The 12,677-nt window shown below is 37.9% G+C and overlaps 1 protein-coding gene across 10 annotated transcripts in view; it reads left to right on the plus strand.

Annotated features, from left to right (window-relative positions):
* The window catches only part of ARHGAP12 (Rho GTPase activating protein 12), an 82,135-nt gene that overhangs the window by 33,980 nt on the left and 35,478 nt on the right, over nucleotides 1–12,677 (plus strand). For 5 of the 10 annotated variants that reach the window (XM_074574267.1, XM_074574269.1, XM_074574268.1 and 2 more), the window contains 3 exons: nucleotides 1,019–1,282; nucleotides 8,859–8,999; nucleotides 10,622–10,702. In XM_074574267.1, coding sequence (XP_074430368.1) covers nucleotides 1,019–1,282; nucleotides 8,859–8,999; nucleotides 10,622–10,702 — 486 coding nt within the window. The remainder of the gene's footprint in view (nucleotides 1–1,018; nucleotides 1,283–8,858; nucleotides 9,000–10,621; nucleotides 10,703–12,677) is intronic. The other 5 variants (XM_074574273.1, XM_074574276.1, XM_074574271.1 and 2 more) reach the window with 1 other exon arrangement.

Consider the following 12,677-nt stretch of genomic DNA (forward strand, 5'->3'; position numbering starts at 1 on the left):
TTACCAAGAAACTACTCAATTTGGTTTAATAGCAAGCTGCATTCACAATCTCATAATCACAGCTCTTGTGAAAACAGATGCTTTTACATTCTGTATGGTGTGTTTTATATACTTTAAAAATTGAACGTCTGAAAGTGTATTTCTCTCGTAAACACGTTAGTGACTTATTTGAAACTACTCATGGTTTCAGTGAGTGTCATGGACTTTTAACCATGCTTTCTGCTGGTCTTCATGTTGGCAAACGTTAATGAGAAGTAGTCATTAGTGTTTTGTTTTCTTGTAAATACTTGCTTTACTTGTGTTTGTGTATATGAATAAATTTAAGTGGATAAGAATATCCAGATAATTTCTATGAGAAGGGCATGGTAATCGGAACACTTGGTGATACTGCATAAAATATATTTAAATAAGCATCTGTTTGGAAAGGCATACAGGTAAACCATCCAGGTGTTTTCCAGAGTTTCTTAGTCAGAACGTTGTGCTCATCTTTCCAACTGAACTGTTTGTTTAGATCTTGCTGAGAAAGTAAAAGTGCTGCTTTACATTCACCATCATCTATATTAGCAGGGAGGGGGAAAGGTTGGGAAACCATCTTTGCCTAACAAGTGGCATCTCAGAAATGCTACATTTTGTCTTGAACGAGATCACATTGCTTACAGTTCCTGAGCGATACTTGAACTGTAAAGCTGAAGTTTTTCAACAAGGCAAGCATATAATTATTGTGATGATGATTCCAGTGTATTTCAAATCCACTCTGAGACATAATTATCAGCTGTCATCTGGAGAAATGCTGAAAAATTGTTTCAGTGTTAAATAAATATAGCTTGTGGTATTTACCTTATAGTTAACAATCTAATGTTTTCATGCCCAGCCATCTTGTGGCTGTCCTTTGTGCTTTGTACTTAAAAACAAAAAGGGGAGTTTGTTGGTTTGTTTTACTACTGTAATATATTCTGATTTGTAAGGGAGCATTCTAAAATTCATTTGCTCTTTAACAATACATTTCTTCTCTCAATAGCCAACTACTCCACCAAGCCAAGGGAGGCCTGATTCACCAGTTTATGCTAATTTACAAGAACTGAAAATATCTCAGTCTGCACTTCCACCACTACCTACAAGTGCTCCGGTCCAAATAAATGGGGAATGGGAAACCCATAAAGATACGACAGGACGCTGTTATTACTACAACAGAGGATCACAGGAACGAACCTGGAAACCTCCACGGTGGGCCCGAGATGCAAGCATTAATAAAGGGGATTCCCAGAGCCATGCAGATCATGAGGTAGTTCCTTCTGAGATCACAAGAATGAGACTGTAATGCATGTGAATGCTGTTTTGCTATGGAATTTGGTATCACTGAGTTTCAAGGTGTCAAGGAGTGTCTTCATTTGTCTCTTTTGTCATGTGTCTTGGTATGAAGTGGTAACCAGTTTAGCTCTTCAATTGCTTTTGTGTGCAAGAATGTGTACAGGAACTGTGTATGAGAGTAGTAAGTTGTGAAAATGCTTTACAGTCCCTCAGCAGGTATTGCAGCTTTTCTTTTAAAGGTAAAAAGAAAACGAAGATATTTTGAAACTAACAGGATTATAGATGACAGTAGACTAAGACAAGCATCGTAACTTGTCTGGCATGGAGTGCGTTCTCTTTCTCAGTGTATTTGGCATATTTTTGGGAGAGAAGAGGGGGAATCGGGGGAGTGTGACAGTCCTTCTAGAAGCAGGATTTATGGGGATGCACTGAGAAAGGCAAGAGGTGTTAATTTTATCAATATCACTTAAATACACAGTAAAAGAAAGGCAGGGGATACACAGGTGTTTGCTACTGCTGGGTTAATGCTCTGGCAGTAAATTTCAATATGAGATGCATTTCTTATAGAGGAAAATATTTTCATAGAGAGGAATTAAGATGGTTTTAGATATTCAAGTGGGTGTAGAGAACTCCAGAGTTCTGGAGTCAAAACCAGACTTAATGGAGTTCCACAGCACCTTCCACCTGCATCAAAAATAGTGACATAATTGTAGCTTCTATTAAACTAAAATATATTGATTTTTTTGTGCTTAGATGTGTACATGCTATTAATAATTCTATATATTCTATGATGCTTTAAAAATGTTTATTTTTTTAAAAATGGGCACATGTGACTGTTCAAATGCAAATTTTATTTAATTCATGGATTTTTAAAGAGGTGGAATATAATCATAGTGAATATAAAAAGCAGGTTTAGCTGGATAATTTTTGCAGCATTTTATTTAACGATTTGCTTTAGGAGATCTGTATTTACACACTTGTGAATGATTTCTTTGTGGAGCCTCGGAAAGCTGTAGAACAAACTAGGAGAAATGACAGTTAAAGGAGCAATATTTTGTTATCAAATTGTGATAGTTTTGAGGAAATCCTTTTCTTCATTCTGTGAATGGTATTCTAGAGAACGGAAGATGAGAACTTTAAAATTACCATGGTAGAAGCTCTGCCTAGCCGAGTGTCTAGGTCCAAGGGTAGCAAATGCTGATGGGAGGAGGAAATCCACCCCAGCTTTTGGCAGTTGGCTGTAGGAGCTTTTGAATAGATTACATTCAGGCCATAAATATATTCTGTAGATATATCAATGATTTTGTGCTTTTGCAAAACCTTTTGGCAAAGCTTTGCTTCAGATCTTCCATAAGAGAGTTGAACCTTACCATGAAGTTCTTTATGTTAAAACAATTTGGGATATTTAAGGTGCAGATATATTCTGTGTGGCTGCTTGCTAGGGAGAGCCAGACAGTGGTTTGTATTTATCTGAACTGCTGTGGTTCGGATAAAGCAAAGGAATAGTTGGGAGATGGCTATTACTGTTTAAATATGCTTAAAATAGCGCTCTTGTGTTAAACAGTACTTAGGTTAATCAGTGTCCTGATCGAAATAAAAAGCAAACATTTATCAAGAAATCTTCTACATATTTCACTTTTGTATACCCTTTTCAAATATGTAGAGTTTGGGTGGGTTTCCTCCTGAGCTATTACATTGTTTAGTTTTAATTGTGGACTGCTCAGAAATTTTAGATTGCTGGAAGCCCTGTCGTAGAAGTCCATCTCTGAGACGTTAGTGCCAGAAACAGGAGAGAAAGGAAAAAGGGACCCTTTCATTGCCTTTGGCAATGGCCTTCATAGCAGCCATGAAGTCTGCAAGCATTTAAACAGCCAAATTTTCTTGCCACAGGCTAGTGGCAGCAACAGGTAAACTGGTGAAATGTTTGTGCCTGTTGCTTTGATGTTGATGCTTTGACTTGCTGTCCTTGTGCTGGATAGGACTCTGGCTTTAGTCTGGATAAGGTGATTGCTTTGTTTGAGTAGTACTTCTCCTTGTAGTAAATGTAACTGTTTTTCTCTTGTCATCGTTCTTCCTTCTGAGGAAGAAAATTCTTCCTTCTTATTGGAAGAACTTTCAATAATTCTTTCTCCCTGCCCACCTGCAAATGATCCCTCTGACTCTCACTCACAGAATCACAGAATCTTCAGAGTTGGAAGGGACCTCTAGAGATCATCTAGTCCAACTCCCCTGCTAGAGCAGGGTTGCCTAGAGCACATTACTCAGGACTGCATCCAGGCAAGCCTTGAAAATCTCCAGAGAAGGGGACTCCACACCCTCCCTGGGCAGCCTGTTCCAGTGCTCTGTCACCCTCACTGTAAAGAAGTTTTTCCGTGTATTTGAACGGAACTTCCTATGTTCTAACTTGTGCCCATTGCCCCTCGTCCTGTCACTGGGAACCATTGAAAAGTCTGGCACCATCCTCCTTCAACCCCCGCTTTAGATACTTGTATGCCATAATAAGGTCTCCCCTCAGCCTTCTCTTCTCCAGGCTAAAGAGTCCCAGCTCTTTCAGCCTTTCCTCATAAGGGAGGTGCTCCAGTCCCATAATCATCTTAGTTGCCCTACGCTGGACTCGCTCCAGCAGTTCCCTGTCCCTCTTGAACTGGGGAGCGCAAAACTGGAGGCAGTATTCCAGTTGTGGCCTCACCAGTGCAGAGTAGAGGGGGAGAATGACCTCCTTCAACCTACTGGCCACACTCTTCCCTATGCAGCCCAGGATTCCATTGGCCTTTTTGGCAACAAGGGCACATTGTTGGCTCATGGATAATTTGCTGTCTACCAGGACCCCCAGATCCTTCTCCTCAGAACTACTTCCCAGCAGGTCCACCCCTAATCTATACTGGTGCTTAGCATTCTTCCTCCCCAGGTGCAGGACCTTGCACTTTCTTTTGTTGAACCTCATTAGGTTCTTCTCTGCCCAGCTCTCCAGCCTGTCCAGGTCACACTGGATGGCAGCATGGCCCTCTGGAGTGTCAGCCACCCCTCCCAGTTTGGTATCATCAGTGAACTTGCTGAGGATACACTCTGTTCCCTCGTCCAGGTCATTAATGAATATACTGAACAAAATTGGACCAAGTATTGACCCCTGGGGGACACCACTGGCGTCCCTCACTCATATCTCGACATACCTCAGTCATACCTCTACACCCTGACTTCAGCACGTGGTTGCATGTTCAGAATTGTTAATTTATTAATATTTTTTTGCCTATAACTTATGTCAGCTCAGCTCTTCTGTCTATTTGTGATGCTCGAGGTATCACAGATTGGCCTTTAGACAGTTACATCTATCAAGTTTTAGTCTTTGTGACTGATGTTTTCATTAATTATTAATTAGACACAAGCTTTTATTTACAGTAGCACAAGTTTCTTAAGTAATTTGTGTCCTCTATGACTGGGTTATCAAAGTTTGGGTCTAGGGAGATATATATGTTGCAAGGTCATGTCAATCCTTTTGATGACATGAAATCATGAAAATCCTTTTCTTTTTTCTTCTTTCTTTTCTGTTCTGCTTTTGGGAGTTGTACATCTCACTCCACTGTTCATGTTCACCTTTCACCTTTTTTTTAATGACCTCTGAGTACTTAAACCAAAATGCTTCACAGTAAGGGTTGAGACTTGAGGCTAAGCTACAGTAAAATATAGGACATCCGTAATTTTGTCTGATTGTGAAGACTTAGAGCAAATATTTCTTAATAATTAGTTAAAGCAGATTTATTATAATGAAGTTAAGTTAGCTTTTACACACTGGTCCTTCAGATTTAATAATAGAAGAGCATATACAGGAAAGTTAAATGCTAGTTGTGTCTCTACTAGAGGATTTTGTATTGTATTAGGTAGCAAAGTCGCAAGGTGACGTAAGAATGACAACTGCGAATGATCATATATTCTAATATATGCATAATATATTAGAACATGAATTAGCTTATAGTTGGTGCTAGAACTTTGTGATTAGGAAATTGAATTTTGTTGGATAATTAAGAACAGGCAAAATTGTACTTAATTTGTCAAGTTGGTAACAGATAAGGCACAAAGAAAGCAGTTGTAGGTTATGGCAGTTATTTGTATGGGTGGGAGGGAAGCAATGAAGTCCTATCAACAGGGCCTCTAGGAAAGTGTACAAGATTTTGGAATTATAGGTAAAATTTATCAGAGGTTGTGACTTGTTAACATATATGAAGAAGTGCTTAACAGTAACTGGGAGAAATTTGTTAGACAGGACCGTAAAAGGAATGAGATGCCATCATATCAGAAAAAGGCAAACCTCTAATATCTAGCTAGGAGACCATAATAGAAAGTAGACACCAACAAATTAACCAGCAAGCTGTAGAAAGGCAACAGGATTTCATTTAAATTGGAAACGACATTTAAAACATGTGGCCAAGATGCAGTTGCTTTCCCTGCTTTTTGTTTCACAATAAACAAAGGGTAATAAAGGCATGCTAGCTTTTTTAATTACTTAGTATTCTTTCTTATTATTTTGATTTTTAGAAGTAGTAGTAAGTGATAGAAAAGAGACCATAACTGTTCCTTTTTTTTATTAAATGCATGGTGATGAACTGGTCTCTGCCCTCAAGAATTTTCCATGTAAATGGAAAAAAGCCAAGAAAGACAGTGATATGAGGGACCTTTTCTGTAATTCCCTTTTGTGTCAGAGCAAGTTCTTAGAAGGTCTAAGGCTGGGTAGCTGTCTGCTTTAGATAGCTTTATTTAAATGTGGCATAGTATAATTGGGGATGGGACTCTGAGAAAAAACATGGATGATACGTAAAAAGCATATAGGCAGTCAATACTGGAAAAAGTGTTGAAAGTTAAATTGAAAGTTGCTGAACGTGGTTTGGCTCCTGTTCTCTAACCGCTGTTGATGCGGCTTTAGCAGTTGTTCATACTAGCTTTCTCTTGGAATGCTGTCTCTTGGTAAACTTTGTAACTCAGGAATTTCATTTAAGTTTAGGTCTACAAAGGCTAAATTCCTACATTGTATGGTATGTGAGATAAGTTAAGCCTTGAAGCACCCAGACAGCCAGCTGAATATAAGCCAGCATGTGCCCAGGTGGCCAAGAAGGCCAATAGCAACCTGGCTTGTATCAGAAACAGTGTGACCAGCAGGACTAGGGAATTGATCGTCCCCCTGTACTCAGTACTGGTGAGGCCCCACCTCGAATACTGTGTCCAGTTTTGGGCCCCTCACTACAAGAAAGACATTCAGGTGCTGGAGCATTTCCAGAGAAGGGCAACAAAGCTGGTGAGGGGTCTGGAGCAGGTGAGGGGCATCTTATGAGGAGCAGCTGAGGGAAGACCTCATAGCTCTCTACAGCTACCTGAAAGGAGGTTGTAACAAGGTGGGGTTGGTCTCTTCTCACAAGTAACAAGTGATGGGATGACAGGAAACGGCCTCAAGTTGTGCCAGGGAAAGTTTAGATTGGATATTAGGAAAAATTGGAAAAATTTCATCTCTGAATGGGTTGTCAAGCATTGGAACAGGCTGCCCAGGGAAGTGGTTGAGTCACCATCCCTGGAGGTATTTAAAAGACGTGTAGATGTGATTATTTGGCAGTGTTAGATTTGTGGTTGGACTCAATGACCTTAAAGGTCTTTTCCAACCTAAATGATTGTATGATTCTGTGACTATTATTATTATTATATGTGTGCCTTAAAGATAGACACATTAACAGTCATTCTTATTAACATCAGTAGTTTTTCCAGGAGAATTTTCATTTTGAAGACTTCTTAGTTTTACATGTGTGTTGTGTTTCCTCAGTATCAGGAGTTGCTTGGAAGAGGCAAATACAAATGCACGGTGTTATTCGGTCATAATTCCAGTTAATAGTAATAATAGCAATGTCCAAAGTGTACCGCTTTGATTGAACAAGTGTCAATGCACTTAATATTTAACCATTAAAACACAACGTAAACTTAAGTATGTGTATACAGTATAGCTATCTTATAAAACAGTAGTTCAAATGGGACTGATAGGACTCTTATCAGCTCCTCAGTCTTAACTCTTCAAGTGTAAAAATGGGACTGAAGACTTGGGTTTTTTTGCCCCAGTGGTTAGAAACTGACGCTTCAGAATTTTGTGTTACCCCATGTGCAAGAGAGGTGGTGTTCTTTAATCCGTAGTTTAGATGCTTGTATTCTGTAGGCTGTAGAGGATACTTACATTTTCACATTATTTTATTAATGACCCAAAAATTTCCCATGAGTTTTTCTGTGCTTGGTAAGCTGGCTCGTGTCAGTGTAAGGAGTTTCTGTTGCGCAAGTGGTAAGGTACTCAGAAAAGTAACACCAAAACCTGATGTGATAATCATTTGGAAATGTCACTAAACCCATAGTCTACAAAACCACTGAATTTTAAAAACTGGTGAGTTTCTGATACTTGGAATTTTTTTGGTAAGATTTAAGCTTTTCAGGAGAGGTTTTTTCCTAGTTTAAAATTGAAAATCTGCCTGTCTCCTGCTTTATAGTTTTCCGCAAAACCCTTTTACTTGTGTTATTGAACCTTAGTCAATATTTAACTGTCATTATTTCCGAATAGCAGGATGTGTTCCCTCAGAAGTGTTATGTGTCCTACCAGCTGAGGATCCAAGATAGTGTGAAAGGATATCTGCACTGAATTCCTCAGGAGGCTGTGGCGTAGAGATATTGTTGTGAGAGATGAATGCAGGGAGATTTTTTGTGTTTGTTTTGTTTGACCCATGGAATGGCTGCTTTGAATAATAACTACAGTATGTTAGCAAGGAGATGAACAAGGTGTATGAGGGAACAGAAATTGTTTTACATGTGTGTGCAAAATGTTTTTTCTACTTTACATGTCAAACTTACTCCTTACGTTATAATTCACTTCTACCTTCAGAAAATCATCTTATACCTCGGCTAGCTGTGCCTGGTAGAAAGCCTTGCTTTTGCGTTGCTCATTGTCACACACATCAGAGTTGGAAGGAGAAGAGCGGAAATTCCTAATGTTTTAGGATGCATTGCACCAGTACTGTAAAGTGCCGGTACCTACAAAGGTGCAACTGGAGTTTCAAGTTGTCTTGATGAATATTGTGTTTCCAAATACTGTTTGGGAAGGGAAGAAAAAGATTTAGGTATGAAAGTTGGGATGTTGCCACAAAACCAAGGTGGTAGGTCTGCCAAGTTTTTTGAGGCAATGCAGGTTACTAAAGCTCACTCTCTTTTTCATTCAGTAATGTAAATTTGTGGGAACAAAATTTAGATCAGCAAAAAAATCAGAGCTTAAATTTGAGTAGCTGAAATCTGGTAAAATAGAATTTCAAAAAATGTGGATCGGTATAAACCAGTTGTTCTGGAAATATTTTGAATTGTCTAGCAAATATAAAATATTTCTGTACTCTAAAAAATGCATCTCTTATTCTCTGATGTAAGATAAAAATGTCAACTCCCTGAATTTATTACTATTCTCTTTCTAGTCAAATAATCTTTGATCTTTCAGATTTCAAAGTGCTTTCATTCTCAAAACTGCCTTGTATGTTTCTGACTACTTGTAGCATCTTTCATCAGAAGAAAACGACCACAGTTCTTGTTACAGCCAGTCAGATAGTCAGTATGGTTCTCCTCCAAAGGGTTGGTCAGAAGAGTTGGATGAACATGGTCAAACCTTATATACCAATGACTATACTAATGAAAAGGTACTTTTTCCTTCTTCTCATCACATTTTCTAAATCTTTTCCACTGATTCACTGTTAGAAATGCACATTTCGTTTCTAGAAGTGAAAAGCATACCACAGCAGTGTCTCCTTTTGTTTTTTAAATATGCACAAAACTTTAGCAACCGAACTGACTTGGCTTTTTCCCTTTTCTTTACCATCCAGAAAAAAGCTTTCTTATTTCCAGTCGGGTATCAGATTATATTAAATGCACGTCTCATGTATAATTTTTTTTAATTCCCACCCCCATCCCCCACCCCCAGTCCTCTTGCTTACACTTTAGGAAGGAACTTCACACCAATATAATGTTTTTCTTACTGTCTTTTAAGAGCTGGTCTTGTCTACGTAGACCTTCCAGATATGATGGTTTCAAACTGAAAATAATGCTGCTTTGTCAGTTTCATCGTTTTCTTCACTAGAGATTTTCAGTACTGCTTTCAGATGTAGACAAACTTCTTAAACTACAGCTGTATCAGCAGATTTATGTTCTATTCTAATTATGTAATTGCTGTTGACAATTTTCTGTGATTCTGGGCATGTCATTAAAATTTCTGCCATGTAGGAAAAATGACTGTTTATATTTGTAAAGCAGTCCGTTTCTCTGATTGTTCACTAAAGTTGAATAGCTGCATTTTGGTTGGTTTTTGGTTTTTTTTTTTTAACTTCAAAAATTGTTCATTGGAACTGTAGTTTTTTTACTGTATTATAGCACCACCTCTTCTCTAGTTGATTTTTAAATAATTGAATTTCATGTCAGTTTTGGAATTTTATCCTGCTTAATCTATTTTTGCTAAACATCTGTAGTGCACATACCTCTATTTTGTCAAATATGCAATTTTTTTTGTTTGTTTAAATTGCACTGGGATTGGTAGAAAACAGTGTTTCCTATACTAAACAGTATCTTGGAAGGCAGTCTTGTGAAACCTGCTTGATCCAAGAGCCTTGCTGTGAGCGCTTCCGTGCATATTTTTGTGCGATCTTCTTGTAGACTTTTGCTCATTACAGTTCTTTCCTTTCTGCATAACTAGACACAGTTGTCATAGTTTTACCTCCTTGACTGTGGGAGTTGCTTATAGAGGTTACAGAAATTATATTATCTCCTTCATGATTTATTTAGGAACTGCATCTCATGTTTCTGTTGATGTTTTAAAAATGGAGTTGTTCGACAAGTGCAATTATCTCTTAAATTATCAACAGTTGCTGGTTGAGCTTCTTGTAATTCTGTAATTTTATGCATGAAATCCTTACGCAGACCTGATGCAAAAATTATGCCTCATTAAACTGACACTGTAATGTTGATAAGAGTGAGATATGCCATCTTCAAAAGTATCTGTTTATTACAATCTCTTGTGTGATATTGCAGGACTACTTTCTAAGTAGTTACAGAAGGAAAAAATATTAGTGAACCCAATTCAGGAAGCTGAAAACTGTGTTGTTGTCATTGCTAACTAACCTTGGTTAAGTTAATGGAGGTTGTGCACTAAAAGCTGCTGAAGTGGATGGCACTTTATTAAAAATTAACTTTAAATCCCGAGTATCAAAGATTTAGTATGTTACGAATGTCACTCTGATTACATTTCCTATCAACACATTTCTTTCTACAGTGGATAAAACATGCAGATGAACAAGGTAGACCATACTACTACAGTGCTGATGGTTCCCGATCAGAATGGGAGTTACCTAAGGTGAGTGACCTAAAAAAGAAACTGACAACTTGGGGCTTTCCCCTCCTCCTCAATAAATGTTCCATGGGGCCTTCAATGGGAGTTATTCAGAACAAGAGGACTTATATATTGCACTTAGTTATTTCTTGCATTTTTGTGGAATCTCTTGATTGTGAATAGAAAAAAAATACCCAAGGACTATTCACATGTCGGAGAAGATCCTGTATCTTTGCTGATCTGAGGTTTTCATGCAAGGCTGCGGAATAATATCTGTGATTTTGCTGTGATAAAGAAAACCTTTATAGGAAAAAAGAATTTATTTTTTTTTAACTACAAAATATTCCTGAGAAATTAGTCTATTTTTAGCACGCTCCAAAATGCTTATACAGACAGGTTTTGAAAAACAAAAGCTTCAGCAGAGTCCTGTGGTATATTTGAGGATGACGCGGTTTCACCAGAAGTGTATTCTGGTATGTATTAATTTTGTAATGAAATAAGGAATTTGTAGGACAGCAACATAGCTAGAGGCACTAGGTAGTCCGAGGATGTACCTAATACTATTTCATTCTCATTTTCACTTTGAAAAACTATAGGACATTTGTCATAATACTTCATTCTGTGACTTCTGCAGTGCAGGAGGTTTTGACTGTGCAGAAGTTGCTTTCCACTAAAATAGATTGAGTTTGGATTTGAACTAAATAGCAAATTAAATTGGCTTTAATCCAACTACAGTTAGTCACAAAGATAATCCAGAACTGTTAGGTGAGGCATACTAGCATAGAGGGATGCGATCTAGTATTTGTGTTAGTGAATGATATCCTAGTGGTTCTAAACAAACATCTAAGTTCCGTTGTATTAATAGCCACCTACAGAATAAAACAGCCTCTTGTTTCGGAGTTTGTGATCTGATGTGCTTTAGTTCTTGTTTTTATGAAAATTATCACATATTGCTGTTTTCACTAATTTTCCTTGAAAATTACTTCTCATGAGCCATTTGGGCAGAACGTACTCTTTAATTCCTTCTTGAAACTAGTAAATCTTGGGTGGCAGTAAATATAAGGTTAACAGAAGTGAGCAAGCAATTGACTCTTGGATTCACGACCCCAGAGCCTGTGTATTTCCAGAAATCCTTAGCTTTTGCCTCTAAACACTCTGGAATAGATTAAATATTTCAGCAAAAGATTTAGCTAATTTCTGTAATGATATATCTGAAGAACATACAGCAGAGATGTTACGCTTGTGAGTAATTGAAGCGTGATTGAAGATCAAAGATCTTACTGAAGCTGTTTCCAAAAGTGCTTAGGAACAAATGAGTTGGAAAGCCAACGTAGACTGCAGAACTTCTTTGAAGAAAAATAATCTAGACGGAAAACTCTCATGAGTGGTGAGAGAAATTTATAGAAAGACTTCAGCATTGTAGCTCTTGCTTAAATGAAAATTAAGTTACTAGGGAAAAAACCCTACTCTTGGTCAGTTTTTTCCCCAGTGTATTTAGTTCAAATACTGCCTCCAAAAATTTGTTGAGAAATAAAGTGATGGAATAGAATGGTCATGTAGTGCTGTTAAGCCAGAAAAAGAAGAAGAAAATTTTTTTAGGTGGTTCTTGATAATCTGGACTTCATTAGAACTAAAAATTATCTGGAGGTTTCTGGAAATAGCACATTAGCTGAGCTAATACTATAACATTAAAAATCTTCTCTGTTACAGCGTTAACTGTAAATGTGAACATGCTCGGGAATAACACTTGTGTGTTAAAAACTGTGAGGGTGTATGTTGGGGGCAGGGGGCAGTTACAAAATAAATTACTTTAGACAGTCTCATAGAAAGCCCTCCAATCATGTATATTTAAATGACATCTAGGAATAGCTGAATGCCTCTGGCTAAAAATGTCGTCTCAGATGGAGTAGCTTTGACAACTGCTGAAAAGTCCATTAAGGCTCACGATGAGTGTGACCCAGCTTTTTGCAGTGGAAGAGGAGAACGTACTGAATTATTC

This window comes from Larus michahellis, chromosome 2, assembly GCF_964199755.1.
Source record: "Larus michahellis chromosome 2, bLarMic1.1, whole genome shotgun sequence".
NCBI lineage: Eukaryota > Metazoa > Chordata > Aves > Charadriiformes > Laridae > Larus > Larus michahellis.